We start from the raw sequence: 25,046 nt of genomic DNA, 5'->3' as shown, positions 1-25,046 counted from the left end.
GGGTGGAAATATTTTGACATGTTTCCTTACACCTGTTGTCCTGTTCACCTAGCAGCAAATAGGTACCTGGGTGTTAGTCGACTGGTGTGGGTCACATCCTGGGGGACAAGATTAAGGACCCCAGTGGAAATAAGTTAGACAGTCCTCGATGATGCACTGACTTTCTTGGGTTATCCTGGGTGGCTAATCCTCTGGGGTTAAAAATCCGAACGAAATCTTATCTCCTCTGCCTCTCTGCACTTTGTGGTCATGTGATCCATCATCTCATTTACTGTCTTTCCCTCCAGCTCTCTTGCCCTTGCACCTTGCACAGGAATTGCCTTATGCCTGTGTAGTCCCCTCTTTTGTAGTTTGACTTCTCCCATCCTCGTGTTGCTTCACTTTCCACTGCTAGCTCTACAATGTAGTCGAGGCTCAGGACCACATGATTGCTAACTCTGAGGGACCTTTCTTAAGTGATATCCCTAATGTCTAAACTACTCAAGCTGAATATGAGGTCCAGTCTTGCTGGTTCATCTCTGCCTCTCTCTCTCTCTCTGGTAATGTCCCTAACATGTTGGTGCATTAGATTTTTCAGTACCACCTCAATCGTCTTAGCCCTCCACATTTCTGGTTTTACCTGGAGTTTACCTGGAGAGAGTTCCGGGGGTCAACGTCCCCCATGTAGCTTCAGGTTTTCCCAGTCACTCTCTTTACCTGGAGTATACTTGGAGAGAGTTTTGGGGATCAATGCCCCTGCAGCCTGGTCTGTGACCAAGCCTCTTGGTAGATCAGGGGCCTGAGCAACCAAGCTGTTACTGCTGGCCACATGCAAACCAACATACAAACCACAGCCCCACTGATCAGGTGCAGACTTTAGGTGCCTGTCCAGCACCTTCTTGAAGACAGCCAGGGGCCTATTGCCAATCCCCCTTATGTATGCTGGGAGGCAGTTGAACAGTCTTGGGCCCCTGACACATATTGTATTGTTTCTTAGTATACTCATGGTGCCCCTGCTTTTCTTCGAGGGAATGTTGCACCACCTGCCGAGTCTTTCCCTTTTTTAAGGAGCATTTTCTGTGTGCAGATTTGGACTAGTCCCTCTAGCATTTTCCTAGTACATATATTATCATGTATTTTTTTGCCTGCATTTCAAGGAGTACAGATCAAGGGACTACAACCATTCCCAATAATTTAGGTTCTTTATTGTATTTATATGTGCAGTGAAAGTTCTATGTATATTCTCAAGGTCTGCACTTTCACCTGCCTTGAAAGGGGCCATTAGTGTACAGATATACAGTGGACCCCCGGTTAACGATTTTAATCCGTGCAAGAGGGGTAATTGTTATGTGAAATAATCGTTATGTGAATGAATTTTCCCCATAAGAAATAATGGAAATAAAATTAATCCGTGCAAGACACCCAAAAGTATGAAAAAAAAATTTTTTTACCACATGAAATGTTAATTTTAATACACACAAACTGAAAAAGGCATGCACAATTACATGACACTTACTTTTATTGAAGATCTGGTGATGATTGATGGGATGGGAGGAGGGGAGAGAGAGTGTTAGTGTTTAGAAGGGGAATCCCCTTCCATTAGGACTTGAGGTAGCAAGTCCTTTTCTGGGGTTACTTCCCTTCTTCTTTTAATGCCACTAGGGCCAGCTTCAGAGTCACTGGACTTCTTTCACACAAGATATCTGTCCATAGTGGCCTGTACCTCTCGTTCCTTTATGACTTGCCTAAAGTGTTTCACAACATTGTCAGTGTAATAATCACCAGCACGGCTTGCAATAGCTGTGTGAGGGTGATTTTCATCCATGAAGGTTTGCACTTCAAGCCACTTTGCACAGATTTCCTTTATCTTTGTAGTAGGCAACTTCTTCAATTTCTCTCTCCCCTCCTCTGAACCAGTTTCCCCAGGTCTGGCCTCTTGCTCTTGAAGTTGATCTATCAGCTCATCAGTGGTTAGTTCTTCATTGTCCTCCTCCACCAACTCTTCCACATCCTCCCCACTAACCTCCAACCCCAAGGACTTTCCCAATGCCACAATGGATTCCTCAACTGGCACAGGATTCTCAGGGTTAGCCTCAAACCCTTCAAAATCCCTTTTGTCTACACATTCTGGCCACAGTTTCTTCAAAGCAGAGTTCAAGGTCTTCTTAGTCACTCCCTCCCAAGCCTTACCTATAAGGTTTACACAATTGAGGATATTAAAGTGCTCTCTCCAAAACTCTCTTAGAGTCAGTTGAGTTTCTGAGGTCACTACAAAGCACCTTTCAAACAGAGCTTTTGTGTACAGTTTTTTGAAGTTTGCAATAACCTGCTGGTCCATGGGCTGCAGGAGAGGAGTGGTATTAGGAGGCAAAAACTTCACCTTAATGAAGCTCATGTCCCCATAAAGTCGCTCTGCCACGTCTGTAGGATGACCAGGGGCATTGTCTAACACCAGGAGGCACTTAAGGTCTAATTTCTTTTCAGTTAGGTAATCTTTCACATTGGGGGCAAATGCATGGTGTAACCAGTTATAGAAAAAGTCCCTAGTGACCCATGCCTTACTGTTTGCCCTCCACAGCACACACAAATTATCCTTGAGGACATTCTTTTGCCTGAACGCTCTGGGAGTTTCAGAGTGATACACTAATAAAGGCTTAACTTTGCAATCACCACTAGCATTGGCACACATCAACAAAGTAAGCCTGTCTTTCATAGGCTTATGTCCTGGGAGTGCCTTTTCCTCCTGAGTAATGTAGGTCCTGCTTGGCATTTTCTTCCAGAACAGGCCTGTTTCATCACAATTAAACACTTGTTCAGGTTTCAGTCCTTCACTGTCTATGTACTCCTTGAATTCCTGCACATATTTTTCAGCCGCTTTGTGGTCCGAACTGGCAGCCTCACCATGCCTTATCACACTATGGATGCCACTACGCTTCTTAAATCTCTCAAACCAACCTTTGCTGGCCTTAAATTCACTCACATCATCACTAGTTGCAGGCATTTTTTTAATTAAATCCTCATGCAACTTCCTAGCCTTTTCACATATGATTGCTTGAGAGACGCTATCTCCTGCTAGCTGTTTTTCATTTATCCACACCAATAAGAGTCTCTCAACATCTTCCATCACTTGCGATCTTTGTTTCGAAAACACAGTTAAACCTTTGGCAAGAACAGCTTCCTTGATTGTCTTTCTGGTGCCCACAATAGTAGCGATGGTTGATTGGGGTTTCTTGTACAACTTGACTAGGTCGGCGATACGCACTCCACTTTCATACTTATCAATGATCTCTTTCTTCATTTCAATGGGAATTCTCACCCTTATTGGTGTACGGTTGGCACTAGAAGCTTTCTTGGGGCCCATGGTCACTTATTTTCCAGAAACAGCACCGAAAACACTGTAATAATACGAAATATTCCGAGTGTATGCTTGGATGTTACCGCGGAGGCTGGCTGGTAAACAATGGCACGGGCGGCACATGTGAGGCTGGCTGAGGGTGCATTGGACGCGTCTCGGACGAAAATCGGTGAGCGGGTTTTTAATCGGTATGCGTGGCAAAATTTTTGCGATTAAAGTAAGCGGTATGCGGATTAATCGCTATGTGATGCCATCGTTATGCGGGGGTCCACTGTATTTCAGCCTAGAGATGAAACGTTTTCCCAATAAAATGCCATAAACTGCATATTATGTATTATTAACAGTGGAATTCTTATTGCACCTATCCTTATTTTTCTGTAATTGCTGTCGTGAACCATTATGAGCTCAGCATGTTTTGGTATCAATATGATTGGTATGCATTTAGTGAACTCATTTTTTCCCCAATCGGTAGTGAACTTTTTGTCATACTGCATTACTGTTCGGTCAAAATACAGTATTTTATTTCTTGTATTTATGGATTTTAATGTTTTATTTTTAACATTATCATTTTGTTTACCATGTAATTACTGGAAAATGAAAATAGCTTTCTTGATGTACAGTACTCAGAATTTTCTTGGCCTATTGTTTCTAGATGCCACACTGGTGTTTGACGTTGAACTGATCTCCATTGGTGATGCTCCACCTGTGGTCAATGTCTTCAAACAGATTGATGGAGATGCAGATGAACATCTCTCCAAGGAAGAGGTGAGAATTGCTGGTTTTGGGTGACATGTATAGAACCCCAGTGGAAATAAGTCACTCTTGTCTGACTTTTTTGGGTTATCCTAGGTTCTCAACATGTATGCTGCTATGTAACTGTATTTGTGTATACCTGAATAAACATACTTACATTCTTATTTTTGCACTTTTTATTTTATGTTTTAGCTTAAAATAATGAAAATAAACAGTATCATATACGTAATGTACTACAGTACTGTATATGGTTAATGTACACACATTATAACTGCTTCAATTTAAGATGTTCCAACTTATTGTGTTCTACACTTATGATATTTTCACTTGGAAATCAATTAATGACTCATGAACGCTGATATGCAGTCATTGCAAATATTCAAGAAAATTTTTTCAGTAACTAGTTTTTCTCAGCTAATTTTTCAGCAAATGACAACATATTTTGTGCATGTTCGTTTTATGCATGTGTGAAATAGAATGCATTACATTTATACAGCTGTGCATAGATCCCTACTGTAAAGCTAGAGTCAGTTATGTGCAGTCTTATAGCCCTGCTAATTTTCAAAACTGAATAACATAAGAAAGAAGGAAGACTGCAGCAAGCAGTACGCTAACACTTAGGAAGTCAAAAACATAGCAACCATTTATTAAAAATGGCATTTTGCTCATTAAGATCTTAAGCAATTTGTTTAAGTTCTCACTGAGAGAAACATCGCTTTTAATAAAGGCTTACTCTGTTTGCGGTTTTTAAAATTAACTTGTAGGATGAATTCACAGCAGTGCAGTATTGTACTATCATGAAATACTATTTATAATGCTTGCTTAATTTCTATCCCTTTATCTTTAATTAATTTACATTATACAGTATTTCACTATACGTATGTGCTTCTGATAATAATCTACATTTTTCAGACAATACCAATTAATCACACCAGCTGTCACGACAATCAACTATTGTTCACATTGCTTTTAGTATTCACAGTAGCAATTCATTATAAAATAATGATGCCTTAGAGTTTAGCTGCTGATGAGGGTAATACCTGTACCATCAATTTTAACAATACTGTAGTGTACTAGCTCAGAATTTTGTTAATCTATACATCAGGTGTACATAAATATGGATTTTTTTTTTTTAGCATGGTTTAAAGTTCCATCTATGGTAAGTTCAGGAATCACCCAAGACATTGTGACAATTACAATAAAACTGCTACATCCGTCTCTATAGAAAGAACCTCCCGTAACCGAATTACACCATTTTTGGAAATAATGGTTCAAAGCTTCAGCCGTCATAAGGGTAGATATGCAGCACTTGTTTTCATTTAGTATCATTTATAATTAATAACATTTTGCTAAATATTTTTTTATATTTCAAGAAGAAATACGTTTTATAACAGTTTTCTGCAACTTTACACATTTATAATACGTATAATTCTTAGTACAAATGCACTGTGCTGGACACCAACCATTGCTGGCAACAGTACAAACAGTGTTTAATACAGTATAACCACCTTCACCTAACATCCTCACTGTCATTTACAATGCTAATGATACTTTTTTTTTTTTTTTTTTTATTATCACACCGGCCGATTCCCACCAAGGCAGGGTGGCCCGAAAAAGAAAAACTTTCACCATCATTCACTCCATCACTGTCTTGCCAGAAGGGTGCTTTACACTACAGTTTTTAAACTGCAACATTAACACCCCTCCTTCAGAGTGCAGGCACTGTACTTCCCATCTCCAGGACTCAAGTCCGGCCTGCCGGTTTCCCTGAATCCCTTCATAAATGTTACTTTGCTCACACTCCAACAGCACGTCAAGTATTAAAAACCATTTGTCTCCATTCACTCCTATCAAACACGCTCACGCATGCCTGCTGGAAGTCCAAGCCCCTCGCACACAAAACCTCCTTTACCCCCTCCCTCCAACCCTTCCTAGGCCGACCCCTACCCCGCCTTCCTTCCACTACAGACTGATACACTCTTGAAGTCATTCTGTTTCGCTCCATTCTCTCTACATGTCCGAACCACCTCAACAACCCTTCCTCAGCCCTCTGGACAACAGTTTTGGTAATCCCGCACCTCCTCCTAACTTCCAAACTACGAATTCTCTGCATTATATTCACACCACACATTGCCCTCAGACATGACATCTCCACTGCCTCCAGCCTTCTCCTCGCTGCAACATTCATCACCCACGCTTCACACCCATATAAGAGCGTTGGTAAAACTATACTCTCATACATTCCCCTCTTTGCCTCCAAGGACAAAGTTCTTTGTCTCCACAGACTCCTAAGTGCACCACTCACTCTTTTTCCCTCATCAATTCTATGATTCACCTCATCTTTCATAGACCCATCCGCTGACACGTCCACTCCCAAATATCTGAATACGTTCACCTCCTCCATACTCTCTCCCTCCAATCTGATATTCAATCTTTCATCACCTAATCTTTTTGTTATCCTCATAACCTTACTCTTTCCTGTATTCACCTTTAATTTTCTTCTTTTGCACACCCTACCAAATTCATCCACCAATCTCTGCAACTTCTCTTCAGAATCTCCCAAGAGCACAGTGTCATCAGCAAAGAGCAGCTGTGACAACTCCCACTTTGTGTGTGATTCTTTATCTTTTAACTCCACGCCTCTTGCCAAGACCCTCGCATTTACTTCTCTTACAACCCCATCTATAAATATATTAAACAACCACGGTGACATCACACATCCTTGTCTAAGGCCTACTTTTACTGGGAAAAAATTCCCCTCTTTCCTACATACTCTAACTTGAGCCTCACTATCCTCGTAAAAACTCTTCACTGCTTTCAGTAACCTACCTCCTACACCATACACTTGCAACATCTGCCACATTGCCCCCCTATCCACCCTGTCATACGCCTTTTCCAAATCCATAAATGCCACAAAGACCTCTTTAGCCTTATCTAAATACTGTTCACTTATATGTTTCACTGTAAACACCTGGTCCACACACCCCCTACCTTTCCTAAAGCCTCCTTGTTCATCTGCTATCCTATTCTCCGTCTTACTCTTAATTCTTTCAATTATAACTCTACCATACACTTTACCAGGTACACTCAACAGACTTATCCCCCTATAATTTTTGCACTCTCTTTTATCCCCTTTGCCTTTATACAAAGGAACTATGCATGCTCTCTGCCAATCCCTAGGTACCTTACCCTCTTCCATACATTTATTAAATAATTGCACCAACCACTCCAAAACTATATCCCCACCTGCTTTTAACATTTCTATCTTTATCCCATCAATCCCGGCTGCCTTACCCCCTTTCATTTTACCTACTGCCTCACGAACTTCCCCCACACTCACAACTGACTCTTCCTCACTCCTACAAGATGTTATTCCTCCTTGCCCTATACACGAAATCACAGCTTCCCTATCTTCATCAACATTTAACAATTCCTCAAAATATTCCTTCCATCTTCCCAATACCTCTAACTCTCCATTTAATAACTCTCCTCTCCTATTTTTAACTGACAAATCCATTTGTTCTCTAGGCTTTCTTAACTTGTTAATCTCACTCCAAAACTTTTTCTTATTTTCAACAAAATTTGTTGATAACATCTCACCCACTCTCTCATTTGCTCTCTTTTTACATTGCTTCACCACTCTCTTAACTTCTCTCTTTTTCTCCATATACTCTTCCCTCCTTGCATCACTTCTACTTTGTAAAAACTTCTCATATGCTAACTTTTTCTCCCTTACTACTCTCTTTACATCATCATTCCACCAATCGCTCCTCTTCCCTCCTGCACCCACTTTCCTGTAACCACAAACTTCTGCTGAACACTCTAACACTACATTTTTAAACCTACCCCATACCTCTTCGACCCCATTGCCTATGCTCTCATTAGCCCATCTATCCTCCAATAGCTGTTTATATCTTACCCTAACTGCCTCCTCTTTTAGTTTATAAACCTTTACCTCTCTCTTCCCTGATGCTTCTATTCTCCTTGTATCCCATCTACCTTTTACTCTCAGTGTAGCTACAACTAGAAAGTGATCTGATATATCTGTGGCCCCTCTATAAACATGTACATCCTGAAGTCTACTCAACAGTCTTTTATCTACCAATACATAATCCAACAAACTACTGTCATTTCGCCCTACATCATATCGTGTATACTTATTTATCCTCTTTTTCTTAAAATATGTATTACCTATAACTAAACCCCTTTCTATACAAAGTTCAATCAAAGGGCTCCCATTATCATTTACACCTGGCACCCCAAACTTACCTACCACACCCTCTCTAAAAGTTTCTCCTACTTTAGCATTCAAGTCCCCTACCACAATTACTCTCTCACTTGGTTCAAAGGCTCCTATACATTCACTTAACATCTCCCAAAATCTCTCTCTCTCCTCTGCATTCCTCTCTTCTCCAGGTGCATACACGCTTATTATGACCCACTTCTCGCATCCAACCTTTACTTTAATCCACATAATTCTTGAATTTACACATTCATATTCTCTTTTCTCCTTCCATAACTGATCATTTAACATTACTGCTACCCCTTCCTTTGCTCTAACTCTCTCAGATACTCCAGATTTAATCCCATTTATTTCCCCCCACTGAAACTCTCCTACCCCCTTCAGCTAATGATACTATGATAAGAATTTCAGGAAGCAGTAGATGGAAGACAATAAGTATTGAGCAGAAAACAACACTTATTAAACCTAAAAGAATAAGTAAGAAGATTATCTTGAGCAAGAACTGTTGGATTATATCATATAATATTTTATTAAATGACTTTTCATTGAACAAATAAGCTTAAAGATTAATACATGAACATTAACTTAGAAAATTCTTTCATTCATTATTTGAACAGAGTTCAGTAATTGTATGGATTTATAATTACTATACCAGCATAATAAATTTTCACTATTTTTCTTATAGTATTTACACTTATGCACCCACAAAATTTTTTAAACAAACACTTGTAAACCTATCATATCCTCATCTAACTTCCTTTTTCACATTAACATTTCCTAGCTTTGTTATCCTACAATATTTTGTAGCTATTGGTCTTAGATCACTTTGACCACACTAGCAGCGTACTGTATCATACTGCGACACATTCTTTTTTTTCTCCATGTGCAAAATCCAACGAAAAGTGCCAAATTTTTTATGCTTTGCTGGTATACAATATACTCGGGTAAAAATTACCATGGCAGATGTACAGAGAACAGTTTTATATAATATCAACCACTGTTTAAACAATTACAGATAATTCAAGATATGTATGTATAATTTAAATAAAATTCCATGTAGAGTACAAATGTCTACAGTAGTACAAAGCCTATCCACTAGGACATCAGTTACAATATGCAGTACTGTGGAGTATTTCAAGATAACAGTTTTTACTGTAGCTGTAACATATGTTTTATGACCAGTATGTGATCTTACGTACATGTAACTAGAGGGGGTCACCATTACCTAGCTAGATAGCACTTGTCAAACATTAGCCAGCATGATGTTAATAGCCAACATTCTTAAATCAGCTGCTTGTACAAGTAGAATGAAACATTAATGGTCTGTATAACTGCACATACTGCTAGATCGTTTCAAGCCATAGTATAAATAAATGCTCTATAAAAATTTCCTCCATGCTTTGAATTTTTATGAACCATATACTATAACAAAATGACAGGTTCATACTGCATGCCACACCACATTCTACCACTGTTGCTAATCAGGCATCTAGTCTGACATTAGTATGTGTTGTGATGTAGATTTTCCCCTCATCCTCTGATTTTATAGTTTTCTAAAAGAAAATCATTGGCATTGGCAGACATATATTTATACTAATTGGTAAAGCACTTTAGTAGACAGTTTCTTAAGGCTGCAACTTTCTTATAAACACTGGACTTTTAGTTTGAATACTGGTAGCAAGTATGGTGGCAAATACTGGTAGCAAGTATGGTGGCAAATACTGGTAGCAAGTATGGTGGAGACATTTATGCAGACAAGCCTTTATGAAGATCAATGGTATAAAATACCAACACAATGGAAAAATAGACACAAATGCAGTATAATGCGATTGTTTATTGACTGTTTCGCCTACACAGTGGGCTTTATGAAGTCACAAACAGATTGTTTGTGACTTGATAAAGGCCACTGTGTGGGCAAAACATGGTCGATAAAGACTGTATTATACCGCATCTGTGTCTATTTTTCCAAGTCTTTATTAAAACAACATTTTGCGCAGTGGCAAATCTCAACACTTAGTGAAATGTTATGAAAATAAATACTTGCTCTGCAAACTGTTGTGTTGTCACTAAGTTATACTGACTTTTCTGTTTTTTTACATTCAAGTTGCCAACAACTTAACACATTATAGAAATCAACTGCCAGACATGCAGGAATATTTATTTGTTGGTACAATGATTGTTATTACTGAGGCTCCTCACTGAAGGAATTAAATTTAAGTTTTAGACCAAATAGATCATAGTCTAGTGAATGTACTGGAGATTATTCTTTCTTGTGAAGCTAAATGTAAGATATAGGGTAGTATTGTATCAGACATTCAAACTACATTAGAGGGTGTTCAAAATTAGCCATTTTTCTGGCATTCGAAATTTGATCCCCATTTTTTACTCCTGAAATCTCTACAGATGATTCGAATTTCTTGCACTTCATTCTACCTGCTCTTTGTTTATTAAAAATGTCTACTTTTCACATTGCAGTGTAATGGCTTATAAGAAGTATTATGTCAAGAAGCAATTAAAAACCTCAAGGCTTATGTCTTCCTCATTCTTCACAAAACTAGATTTCATACTCTCAGTCCATTCTTAACTGCTCCTCATATATTTTTGAATGAAGTCAAGGAAATATATGATCATATTTCAATAATTGTAGAGTACTGTGAACAGAGAATATGTTAAGTATTCATAAGTAATAAATAAAGTAGATCACAAAAAGAGTACAGTCCTATATATTTCGGTCTGCTTAAGAAGGCCTCAGTTGTAGACCAAAATTCATAGAACTTTTTTCTTTATCTTCTGTTTTATTTTCCCTATGTAGGTTAATGTTAGCAAATGATTAGTGTCTATTTATTGTACTTTTGTGTTTGTATATGTACAAAATATAAAGATGAATGTATTTGATACCAATAAGTTGTGGAAAAAGATATGAAATGCAATAACTTAGGACATGTTTATTGGAAACATTTTGGTCCTGGGACCAAATGTACTTAAAAGTGAGAAAATACGAGCATATATAATTAGGACGGCACCTTAGAAGTGAGGTTTGGTGACATGTCATCTGACTGCAGCATCTTGAGGTGAGAGAGAGATCATATGTGCCAGGGTTTTGGCATTATTACAAGTTCCTGTTCTTTGTATAACTGTGTTTGTTGTTAAAATAAGGCAAGCTTCTAAACAGTAGCATTTGTGGAGATTAAGTTCAGTGACATTCATTTGTGCTTTGATGAAGTCCACCAAATGTCTCTCTATGTTCCTGTGAAGCATGTAAGAATAGTTGAGATCCTCCCCTTTACAAACATTTTTGTGTTCATTAATGAAAGATGTAGGAAAAACAGGCAGGAATTTATCTACTAAAATCAATAAACACAAAAATGCTTGCAACAAGGACAATCTCAACAATGCTTCAGTGCTTCACAGGAGCACAGAGGGACACATAACAGACTTCGCCCACACACAAATGATCTTCACTGAACCTAATATCCACAGATGCCATTGTTTGAAAGCCTGTCTTATTTGCAACAATAAACACAGCCATACGTGCCTAAAATTTTAGATTTGTCGAGACCCTGGCACATACCATACGATTATCAAACGAGCTCACCCCTGCACACCACTAGATACTGCAGTCAGAAAACATGCCACTGAACCACACTTCCCAGGTGCTTCCCTGATTATATAAGCCCACATTTTCCAACTCTTATGTACATCTGGAATAGCCAAGGTTCCAATACTGAAATATTTCCAATAAACATCTTCTCAGTTATTGAATTTTATCTTTCTTCCACTAACATAATGATGAAACTATATTGTAAGTGTTTTTGTAAGTAAAAGTGTAGCTGGAGAAAGTTTCCCACTTAGTAACTACCATAAATTACTGTGTAAAATTAAAATATACTGGCATTTAAAATGTGTTAAAGACAAATTATTTCACTTTTGTACAATTTCAACTTAAGCTGAACAGTGTACATGCCAGTCAATTCATCTCCTGAAGATAGAAGTGAAATGACGATAACAGCATTAAGAGTATGAGGGGGGTCAGGTAATGCAAATTGTGATAATCCAGGCATTTTCACCCACAGTACAGTACTTGATAAAGACCCACTTTGGGCAAAACATTGTAAATTAAAGGTTTTTCCTGCTTAAAGTACAGACATTTCTAAATTACCACTTGTCAGCTTATGCCATTGTCTACCTACAGAAATCATGTACTGTATTTGACTTTGTATGAAAGTCACATGAATCTAAAATCAATATAGTACTGATTTTTTTTTTTTTTTTTTAAGTTTGTGATGATCATTAATCTTGAAGTTGTGTAGTTAACTGTAAGGCAAACCAATTCTGTAAAAACTTCTTGCTCAGTGTTTGAATGTTTGACTCACAACCACAAGACCTGGGTTTGATCCCTGAACAACTGAGACGTATGGAAAAACCTTCATACAGCTGTTTCCCATGCTCACTTAGCAGTAAACCGGTACCTAAGTGTTTATTGAGGTATTAATAGGATTAAATACAGAAGCTTAAAACAAGCCAAACATATATTAATGAACTCTTATATAAGCCATCTGCTTAACATGAAGCACTTTATTAATAAGAAATTGTCAATGGCAAGTAGTTAGTGTCATATATATGGTCAGTTACTTCCGGTATAACTATCTGTATTCATATACAGTGGACCCCCGGTTAACGAACTTTTTTCATTCCAGTAGTATGTTCAGGTGCCAGTACTGACCGAATTTTTTCCCATAAGGAATATTGTGAAGTAGATTAGTCCATTTCAGACCCCCAAACATACACGTACAAACGCACTTACATAAATACACTTACATAATTGGTCGTATTTGGAGGTGATCGTTAAGCGGGGGTCCACTGTACTCACCTACTTGTGTTCATGGGAATAATTATTATTAAGCGTTACAGAAATTCAAGTATAGCACTAAAATTAGTAGGGATCGAGCTCATTATTGGGTCCTGCCTCGTAATCATTAATTGACTAATGTATGACTGTAATGTATGAGTGTAACTTAATGCTTTGATTCATGTAATAATAGTGAGTGCATCAGTGTTTGCTTTGCAAAAAATAATCAATATTTATAACTAACTAACAATTCCATTATTCATGTTTTCTGTGAAAAACACTTCATAGCACACAATTTATTATCTTTGCTATCATTTCTTAAATTAATAATATTGACAGAATTATAAATATTTTTAGTATTTAGCTATGTTAAAATTAATTATTACAGTACAGACAACTATGTTACTGATAATGAGTTTGAAAAAGATAGAAAATTATTTAGGGAGCCGTTAATTTGCAAACTCACATTTTTACAGCATGTTGGCAATTACAGATGCTTTAGTTTTGTAAAGTTAAAATTTACTGGCTCCAGCATTATTCTGTTTCTGAACACATCAATATAGGCATATATAATGATTAAAGTAAACTATTTTTAACAGTATTCAACAGTACTATAGCATGTATTTGGGCATAGGTTTTATGGATTCTTAATTTTCACCTGATAAACGAAGTTTCCAGCATTATAAATGGGTTTATGAAATGTCATCCAAAATGCAGTTTCAGCCAAGGTCATCCTAAGTGTGAAATACTAGAAATGCTTTCCAAAAAAAATGAGACAATGAGAATATTTTTCCTCCTGTAACTACAAATAGGTAAACTCGTGTCTCCCTCTGTAACTACCATACAAGCAGAATCTCTAGTCTCTCGCTCTCCTCAGAGTGCATGCAGAAGTAATGTCTTTACTGAATGGCTCCTATGATATGCAGACATATGCTTCATGGCCATAAACATTTCCCACCATTTCTCAGCAATACAGTACTACACATACCTGGAGTTTACCTGGAGAGAGTTCCGGGGGTCAACGCCCCCGCGGCCCAGTTTGTATAGTACAATATTTACTAGTAATAACGTAATGAGCATTCAAATACACTTTGAATCTCAGCTCGTATTAATTTTGTCATTTAAATCTTACCCTCTAGTCACTTGAATAAACACTGTTACCACTGCATTAATTAGTAAAGTATTAATTATAAATATAGCCAATAATTTTAAGTTACAATTTTTTATAACTGGCCATTTCCCTTAAAGTTCTCGCATATATAAGCACATAGAGAACATCAATGCTAGTGCAAAAATGCAACAAAACACTTGTATATTGGTAACTATTGCTATATTTCCATTCTATACCATTTCATTCAATGAAAGAATTTTTTTCCCTTCTTCATGTTAGAGCTGCTAGTGTGCAAACATAGTGAGTGTACCTCTGATGTGATATATATCAGCGCTTAGCAGAAATTTTTTGTAGTAAAATTTTATTAAATGTACAAATGTCGTTTCATTGAATGACCCCAAGCATGCATAATATCTCTGAGAGACAGGTAGAGTACCTGATTACTACAGTAACAGTGCAGTATGCCAGTCTCTTGTTACTCATCTTCCAATAATAGATATGTAAACAGATATCATAATTTCCCACCTATGGTATCACTGGGTTTGTAGATACAGTATTTTATTAGTTTTTGACTGATGAAAAGTAATGTATTTTCAAAATATCCAAAATACAAGGCATGATATGGTTAGAACCCATTTGTTGTTCAAACCTTGGACTTTGTAATAAGAAAAATTAAAAACTACCCTTTCATGCAGGATTCACCACTTGATTACATTTTAAAATTATTCTAACTCTTACTGTGTGATACGCATGAATTCCATAACACTGAACTCATGTACGGCTCATTTTTCAATATAAATTTCTGCATTCTTAATTATTCATGAATACTTTCAAAGTAAGTAGAATGTTTTTGTTAAACATGTGTTATATTCATCTTAATGTTTTCCATTACTGAGGAGGGTGGCCTGCACATGCTTTCTACCACACATTAAGGCCTCTATAGAAAGGCACACATTTTTATTTCGGCTTAAATTTCACATATTTCTACACTTGATCATTTACTTGCCAGCTGACCTTAAGTGAGCACATTTACTTCCCTCATCTTGTGTCTTTTAATACCCCCAATTCAAAATGTCAGTCCCACTCCATAATATTCCACTTTTTTTTGTCTTAGTTCAGTTTTCAATAATTTGGTTCGTCTTTTTTTTTTCTTCTTTCTGTATTTTTGGCTTTGTGTCTCTAATTTTCTTACAAGCACATGCTGAATTAACATTTAATATAACCTACTTATCTATGATTACCCTTTGTTCACTTGATTCAATTATATCTTAATGTTTACTAATTTTTCTTTTTTTTTTCAGTTCCAAATATAAAAAATATTAAGTAGCTTTAAATATGGTGCTGTATATTTGTTTCAGCAGCCATCTGTTTACTAATTCTTAACCTTTTAGCTTCCTTCCAGAGCAGTGCCTTGATTCTGACGAGTTCCTGATTCAGGAATAGGCGCTCCTCTCTATCTTTTTTTCAAACTTGATTGCCTTCTGTTTCCCTGCCATTGTATGACCCTTATGGGTTCATCATTGCACCACGAATATAAAAATTAACTTTAAATAGACTTCAATATTTGCATTCGTGACATAACTAAGCCATATTCTTTATAATATTTTGAAGATCTTTTAATACTTAACCTACTATTACATCATACTTTTCTCAGGAATACTATTTTTATATTATCCATGGGGAAGCACTGAATACATAGTCATTACGGTACCTAGGAAATCCAAGAAACTTTTCAATTTATTAATATCCTTTGACTCCCTTCACTTTTTGTTCATATTTGTCTAACCATACTGCCACACTCAGCCACTAGAATGCTTTGTTTCTCTATCATCAGCCTTGCTCCAATCTGCCACACTGATATTGCTAATACCTGGTTGCTCAAGCTTTCTCTTACTATTATTGAATGTGATGTCTTTTGCAGAGACTTAATTAATTTTTTCTTCACCCTATTTAAGTTTTCCTATTTATTGTGTTTGTAAACCGTTTTTACATTCTCAATATAATTTAATATTGTATTTGATTTACTATGCTGAGCTTTTCCTTTTATTTTATATCTTCACGTTGTCTTCTCGCTGTTTTCCCTCAGGTACTAGAGTATATCAAGGCACAACTCCCTGCTGAAGAAGTTGAAAAAGGACAAGATCCTCATAAGATCACTGAAGAGATATTCCACCATGAAGACAAAGATAGGGATGGCTTCATCTCCCATGAAGAGTTCTCAGGACCTAAACATGATGAGCTCTGAGTACCTACATTTCATCTTTGACCACATCCATCAACCCAAACAGAAGGATTTAATGTGGGATTGTTAACTCTTTATTTTTTAAGGTTTTCCATATAGGGGTGCTAATAATTATACTTTTTTGTGGATTCACCAAAGTAATATATTTTTTTAATTCACTTAATAGAGGTTAAAACAAGACTGCTTCAAGACTCCTCCTAACGACCCTTAAGCCCAAATTATACGTAAAATTTCTTGGGTTTCCCCATTTGTCCTTTACAACATTTATTGCCTTGAATGTGGTGTCTTATCAGAAAGCAATGATTCCCTAAAACCTTCCCTTCATTCATAAACAGAGTCAGTTCGGCTTGCATAGTGCATTTCCAGTCCGTTAATACCTATACAGTAAATATATTTCCACTAGTCTACAAGCATGACGGTGGACTCAAATCATTGTGATATAACGGTGTTTGCCCGAGCCGCCTTAACTGTAATTTTTATGAGGTGCAATCAGTTAGTTGTATATAGTTACATTATCCAGTTTAGCTTTGCATACGAGTGAAACTGATGTGAAACTTACCTCGTCCACAATATTTTTATTCACAACTTTTTAAATTTTTTGCATAAATTAATATAATAATTTAAAAATATAATTTTATAAAGATAATTCTATGAGCTGTTATTATGTATATTTTTGGCTACAAAAAAGTTATCTAATGTCTCCAACTTTCATTTACACAAATTTCGTATCATTTACTCCTTGTTTTGTTGCTACTCTAGTGTTAAAATTGGGTAAAAAAATTCATTCAGTATCAGAAGTGAATAGTCTTCTACCTCTAGTGAAATTTCATACTTTTAGCATCGCGTTTTGGGAGGTGTTAGATCTAATCTGTATAACTTATACTTTTAGATACATTGTACTGTATATAAGCTTTATCCATTGCAACAAAACCAGAGAATATTCACAGATATACTCTATGATCTCTCTTAATAAGTCTCAAAGTATTATAAACATTTTATTAATGTTAGAAACAGCCTGTGCAGTAAACTGATTTTTTTAAGTTCAGTTGACATATTTATGAACCTTAATTACTGTAATTTGTTTTGGTAATATCAACAAATTATCTCTACCTTCAGGATGAGATCGTGTTTTTCCATGTAGTTGTACATTTTTAAATGCAGTATCGAATTTAGTTTAGTTCGAAGAAACTAATCCTTGAATCTTTAAATACAATCAAGTTAAAATAATTAATGAAACTATTCTACAAATGTCCTATGGTATTCATTTTTATAACCATATAATAATAAAATGGCTTCCAAGATATACTATACAGTACACATGAAAGACATTGAGAGGTATTTGTGGTGTGATTGTTATCTATTTCTAGTACAATACCCAATACAATTTGCATGGACAACTAAAGCAAACAGCGGCTTTAGTTTAAATGTCGAAATGTCATCATCCAACATGCAGTACTTGCCTTTGTTATTACCTTACATAAAAAATATGCTGAAAACTGTGATAGACTGAACAGAGACCGGACCACAATTAGTGGCTGGAGGACTGAGCCTCCACAACTCCATGTGCTGAATGATCCCTACACTTCTTGAAACATTATAATATCAGACTTATGAATGAAAGCTGGTCTATGAATGTTGTGCAATATTTTATGCTATTATTAAATTGTTATGGTGAAACTGTATGCTACACAGGGATTGGCTGTCAGAATTTGAAAGACTGTGTTGCTCTAGTTTAATTGTTTGTTCTATATTTTCCCTAAATTTGCCATGTCTGTTAAATATATGTTATTACTCACCTAGCAAATTTATAAAAATTCTGACTGGCATTTCCTGACAAAACATGACTGGTGTGCTGTGTGAGCGGTACCTAGCACATAGACATTCCTAGTGCATTAATCTAGCTCTTACTGAAGAGCTGATATTGTATCATAGAAATTTTGACATATAGATTTGTATTTATATTTTCTTGTTGGATTTTATTACTAACTTTGTACTCTGATCGATCAGTAAATTTTATGAAATGTATATTGGTGGTTTTATTGTAACTGATTAAAAAGGGCACCTACTTGTCACAGCCAACAGAGAAATTTCACTTCATTAAAAGTACGGTGGACCCCCGACTTACAAACAACTCCCAACTCGAACAATTATGTAAGTGTATTTTTGTAAGTGCTTCTGTAAGTGTATTTTTGGGGGTCTGAAACGGAATAATCTAATTTACAATATTCCTTATGGGAGCAAATTCATTCGGTAACGGCACCCTAACAGCCTTCTGGAACGAATTAATATCATAAGTCGGGGGTCCACTGTATACATAAACTTTTGGGTTTGAACATTTTTTTTTTTAAATTCAATATGTTCATGGTTCCTGCTTCTGGACATTCATCCATTGTGATTCCTTATGTGCAACTTTGTTGAAATTTTTTTTACCCATCAACCATACAGAGTATGTACAGTATTTGACATTATAAATTTACAGATATAAGGCCATAAGATTTTCTCAAGATTACAAAACTTAAGAGGCTTACTAACCCAGGTGAACCCAAGAAAGCCAAGGAGTGCGACTTATTTTCATTAGGGTTCTTTATGTCCTCTTCGCTAGCATGAAGCCTACTACACCTAGGTATACCAGAGGTAGCAAAAGTTCTGAAGCCAACATGCTCTACCTCACCTAGAAATGAACTTGGCATCCTTTCAGTTGTGAGATAAATGCTCTACTACTGAACTTGTTCTTTCATAATAGCATGTTTGAAAACTATCATATATTCAGAATAATGCACATTTTTTAACACACCTGCCAATTCCAACCAAGGTAAGATGGTCCCTCAAAAAAGAAAAAGGAAACATTCACCATCTTTCACTCAACAGCAGTCTTGCCAAAATTATGCACACATCATAAATCAAATAATTCTCTAAACTGTAGCATCCCCACCCCTCCAACAGAGTGCAGGCACTGTACTTCCCCACCTCCAGGACTCATGTCTAGCTAACTGGTTTCCCTGAATCCCTTCATTATACCATGCTCACACTATTTATTTTGTTACTCTTATGTACATATTTGTTATTAGTGAATATTAACATTAAAGATATTCTTAACATTAACAGTTTTGTAAAATAAAGTAGAGCACTCTTATCTTCAATATGAATGTCTACTGAAGCCTTGTTAGCAATATGCTAACAGGACAAAAGAAACTACTACCATTGCTACTGATACAACTATGTACTAACATTACTACTTTTACTATTATTACTACTACTACTACCACTACTGTTAATACAAATACCAGTATTACTACTACTACTATCACCATTATTTCTGGTGCATGCACTGTTGCTACTCAACAACGATTGCATACATCTTAAATATTTCAACTGCATGATATTTAGTTCTGACACTGATGAAGCGAACCCTTGATGCTCGTAAAGAATTCTTGATCCGAGGAACTGGACCTGTCCTCCCTATCCTGTGTTCAAATCTGATTGCTTCCTGGGTGCTGTATTACTCCTACAGGTTTAAAACTCCCACTCCCATAAATACAATGTAAAATGGTGCTAGTGCTTATCTCTATGGTATACGGATTGAGTGCTTATTTTGTAATACAGTATAATAATAGAGTTGAGCCGACCCCTCACGCAATTGAAAATCCATGCATAACTTTTGACCCCTTGAAAACCTAACTATTAATGGCCTACTGTTGACCAGAAGCCTTACCAATAGCATACACAGATGATTAACAAATGTTTTGTTAGGTAAGACACATATGCAACAGTTAGGTATCTTTATTTCGAAACGTTTTGCCTACACAGTAGGCTTCTTCAGTCGAGTACAGAAAAGTATATGTATTATATACATTATTCTTACAGTAAAGTAAGCTAGAGAAAAGAAAATACATTTGAAGATGAAGTCAAATTTCTAATTTTGGAATCATGAAATGAACCAAATACAGTAATGCAGGTGAACAAATTGACCTCAAAAAATAAGCTTTTAATTCAGTGCATAAAATGCAAATATAAATTGAGCAATTAGGAAAGTTTTTGGTAAAATAAATGGAACTGGGCTTTTCATTAGCACTCTTTGTCACACTCCCTAGAATGCCATCTTGCACCCCCAGGTTAGAGTAGGTAAGGTTCATCGGTAAACAGTACAAGTGATTCCTGACATGGGGCTTTAGTCATATAATGACCTGCAGTTGGGAATCTATCTTATCTGATACAAAACACTGTAGACATTATATGTATTACTAACTCTAGACAAAAAATGAAAAAATAATGTGAAATAGAAATTCATTTTTATTTATAGTTTAATACATATTGCACTGCACCTTTATGTATGTTTACATTTCTCTTGACTGTGAATGGAACATGAACGATCTGTAATAATAAATTATTATTATTATATTATATTACTGCATCTTTATGTTTCTTTACATTTCTCTCAACTGTGAATGGAACATGTACAATCTGTAATATTATCATTATATTGACCCTTGTGGGTTTAGTACTTAGTTATGATTATAACAATAATATTATACAGTGGTACCTGGAGGTTACCTGGAGGTTATTCCGGGGATCAACGCCCCCGCGGCCCGGTCCATGACCAGGCCTCCCGATGGATCAGGGCCTGATCAACTAGGCTGTTACTGCTGGCCACACGCAGTCCGACGTACGAGCCACAGCCCGGCTGATCCGGCACTGACTTTAGGTATCTGTCCAGCTCTCTCTTGAAGGCAGCCAGGGGTTTATTGGCAATTCCCCTAATGCTTGATGGGAGGCTGTTGAACAGTTTTGGGCCCCGGACACTTATGGTGTTTTCTCTTAGTGTACCAATGGCGCCCCTACTTTTTATTGGCGGATACGAATTTATTTTGTTCCAGAAGGCTGTTCGAGTGCCGATACTGAACGAATTTGTTCCCATAAGGAATAATCTAAATTAGATTAATCCATTTCAGAACTTCAAAAATACACTTACAAAAGCACTTACGTAAATACACTTACAGTGGATCCTCAAAATTCGAACGTATCACATATCGAACGTTTAAAAAACAGAGCCCTTTTTTCGAACCAACTTTGTCCCTATTTTCGGACCGCCGGGTACCGGACCTGTCCACCAGCCCACTCTGTCTGCGTCCCCGCACAGGCGCTGTGAGCCAGTCTGGCTTTGTTTACTGCTTGAGTGAACACTAACCTGCGCTCTCGTTCAAACATTTTATGATTATTTCATTGTGTTTAGTGCTTGTGGGACTGTGAAATAAGCTACCATGGGCCCAAAGATACTTGCTAGTGGTACCCCTGTGGTAAAGAAATTGAGAAACACCATGGATGTGAAGAAGGAAATAACACAGAAGTGGAATGATGTCCAAATGTTTGTGGAGAAGTACCACCCTGAGCAAGCTGAAACAAGCCATCTTTGCAACAAGTTCAGTGACAGAACCATGTCCCATTTTAGGGAAATCTTAAAGAGGCACCAGAAACAGAGGACTGTGGACAGTTATTTTGTGAGACAGGAGTTCAGTGACTCAAGCTGGTCCTAGTGGCATTAAAAGACAGAGAAGGGAAGTAACCCCAGAGAGGGCTTTACCTGAAGTCCTCATGGAGGGGGATTCTCCTTCCAAACACTAACCCCAACTCCCTCTCTCCTCCTCCCTATCTTCCAGATGCCATCACCAATCTTCAATAAAGGTAAGTAAAAATGTTATTTTATATTTATATACATAATTGAACACTATACTATTTGTTGTGTGTATGTAAAACTGTAATTAATCTCTATAAAATGTATTTTTTTGTGAATATTTTTGGGTTTCTGGAATGGATTAATTGTATTTCCATTATTTCTTATGGGAAATATTGCTTCGATTTTCAGACTTTTCAAATTTAAAACTGGCTCCTGGAACAGATTAAGTTCGAAATTTGAGGTTCCACTGTACATATAATTATTCAAGTTTTGAGCTGTTTGTATCCCGAGGTACCACTGTATTATTATTATATTATTGCACCTTCACCTTTGTCAACATTTCTCTTGAATGAGAATGGAACATAATCGATCTATAATTGTTTGTGTGCATTAAGTTTTGATAAATTTTAACTTTTCACAATAGATTTGTGTATATTTTATGGTAGTAAATTATAAAATAGACTTGTATCTACATATATTTTATACATTCATGACATACCTAACTTTTTCTTAAATTTTTTGGTCACAAATCTCCGAATAAAATTTTCAATATTATTGAAAAAATCGACGTATATGTGGACCCTAGCATGAGCCAGTGAACTTGCCTTGTGTGAGCCAGTGGACCTGCTTTGCGTGAACCAGTGGACCTGCCTAATGTGAACCAGTGGACCTGCCTAGCATGAGCCAGAGGACCTGCCTAGCATGAGCCAGTGGACCTGCCTAGTGAACCAGGTGACCTGCCTAGCATGAGCCAGAGGACCTGCCTAGCATGAGCCAGTGGACCTGCCTAGTGTGAACCAGTGGACCTAGCATGAGCCAGTGGACCTGCCTAGCATGAGCCAGTGGACCTGCCTAGTGTGAGCCAGAGAACCTGCCTAGCATGAGCCAGTGGACCTGCCTAGCATGAGCCAGAGAACCTGCCTAGCATGAACCAGAGGACCTGGCTAGCATGAGCCAGTGGACCTGCCTAGCATGAGCCAGTTGACCTGCCTAGCGTGAGCCAGTGGATCTGCCTAGTGTGAACCAGTGGACCTGCCTAGTGTGAGTCAGAGGACCTGCCTAGCATGAACCAGTGGACCTGTCTAGCTTGAACCAGTGGACCTGCCTAGTGTGAGCCAAAGGACTTGCTTAGCATGAGCCAGTGGACCTGCCTAGCATGAACCAGTGGACCTGCCTAGCATGAACCAGTGGACCTGCCTAGTGTGAACCAGTGGACCTGTCTAGCATGAACCAGTGGACCTGCCTAGCATGAGCCATGGACCTGCCTAGCGTGAACCAGTGGACCTGCCTAGTTTGAACCAGTGGACCTGCCTAGCGTGAGCTTTTGACCTGCCTATCGTGAATCAGCCTAGCGTGAGCCAGTGGACTTATTAGGGATGATCCGCTATTCTCATGAGACACATGGTGTTCTCGTAGCCAGGCTCGTGGTCACTAATTAATGAACCTCTCCCAGGTGGGACACAGGAAGAACTCTAGCAAAGGTCATCTGGTCGATAGAGAACAACCCACAATACCGTCGTTGCAGCTATCCCCAATCTACAAGTTATATAAGAAACTCCAGACAACGTTTCGGTCCTTCCTGGATCATTATCACTCGCGACTTGATAATGGTCCATGGCGAAACGACATATCTAAATTTTCCTCTCTAAATTGTGGGTTAGTTGATCCCAGGTTCCATTCACTCAAATGTCACACGGCATAGGTACTCCTCAGGAGGGGTACTTTGATGCCGGTGAAGAGCTTTTGATCCGAGGAACTGGAGTTACCTCTCCTTTGGTCAAACCAAGTAACCTTCCATACCATAGTATCCTTGGAAACGTAACCAAAAGACCCCCAAAGGAGATACGCCACGCTGCCTGGCTTTTTTGGATTATTCTGGGTTACTATCCCCTCAAGGAAGGTTCCTTGATGTTGGTGAGGGGCTCTTGATTTAGGGAATTAGATCTGTGCTCCAGTTCCCAGAATTAAGCCTGAATGCCTTCCACATCCCCCCCCCCAGGCGCTGTATAATCCTCCGGGTTTAGCGCTTCCCCCTTGATTATAATAATAATAATAATCTGGGTTACTATTCATCCGGGACAAATAATTCGCATTATTATTATTATTATTATTATTATTATTATTATTATTATTATTACATTCATGGGTAAGCGCTGAGACCGTAAGGGTCATATAGATACTGGGGAATGGTAGGTAGGTCAGGTTCTATTCACGAGGAATGCAGCTCCAGTTCCTTTAATCAAGAGCCCTTAAAAGGTAATAATCCGTAGAAAGTCCTCACCTTCGTCGAAGTGCTGGAGGTGGCAAGAGTGACCTATAGAACTGACGAAGGTAAAAGAGGTGGGTGGCACATCCAGGCGTCTGTGGAGACAGAATTTTATCAGCGGTGGCAAAAAAAAAGAAAAAGAAAAAAAAGTTGGGGAGGGGGTGAGAATGTACCAAACTAAAATGATATCAACCCACCTGTATGTGTTGTAGCGAGAGGAGGCTGCAGACAGTAGAGATGTGTCTGAGGCCAGTGTGTGCCGTGAATATTACGGTGAAAATTCGAAGTTTGGAGATTTGGAAGTGTAGAGTTGGTAAAAATTTTATTCAGAGAGATGAGGAGGAATTGTTGAAATGGTTTGGGCGCTTAGAGGATGGAGAAAAAATGAAATTAGTAGGGCGTATAAATCTGTGATAAAGGACGGAGGGTTAGGGGTTGTCCTAGGAAATGTTGAGGAAGGGGATAATGGAGGTGTTTCAGTGCTAGGCTTGGAATACACCAGAAGTGTGTAAGTGATGGATAGGAATGAGTGGAGGCAAGATTTGAAGTGTGATGAGAGTGTGAGCAAGGTAACATT

General features: G+C 37.7%; 1 protein-coding gene across 1 annotated transcript in view; it reads left to right on the top strand.

Moving 5' to 3' along the window:
• Fkbp14 (peptidyl-prolyl cis-trans isomerase Fkb14) overlaps positions 1-18,557 on the top strand; it is a 33,894-nt gene extending 15,337 nt beyond the window's left edge. The window contains exons 3-4 of the mRNA XM_053796281.2: positions 3,987-4,099; positions 16,377-18,557. Coding sequence (XP_053652256.1) covers positions 3,987-4,099; positions 16,377-16,535 — 272 coding nt within the window. The 3' untranslated portion in view covers positions 16,536-18,557. The remainder of the gene's footprint in view (positions 1-3,986; positions 4,100-16,376) is intronic.
• Positions 18,558-25,046: the final 6,489 nt, after the last annotated feature.

Source organism: Cherax quadricarinatus, chromosome 83 (genome assembly GCF_038502225.1).
Source record: "Cherax quadricarinatus isolate ZL_2023a chromosome 83, ASM3850222v1, whole genome shotgun sequence".
NCBI lineage: Eukaryota > Metazoa > Arthropoda > Malacostraca > Decapoda > Parastacidae > Cherax > Cherax quadricarinatus.
The sequence above is the reverse complement of the archived record's forward strand: the minus strand, read 5'-3'. Positions and strand labels throughout refer to the sequence as shown.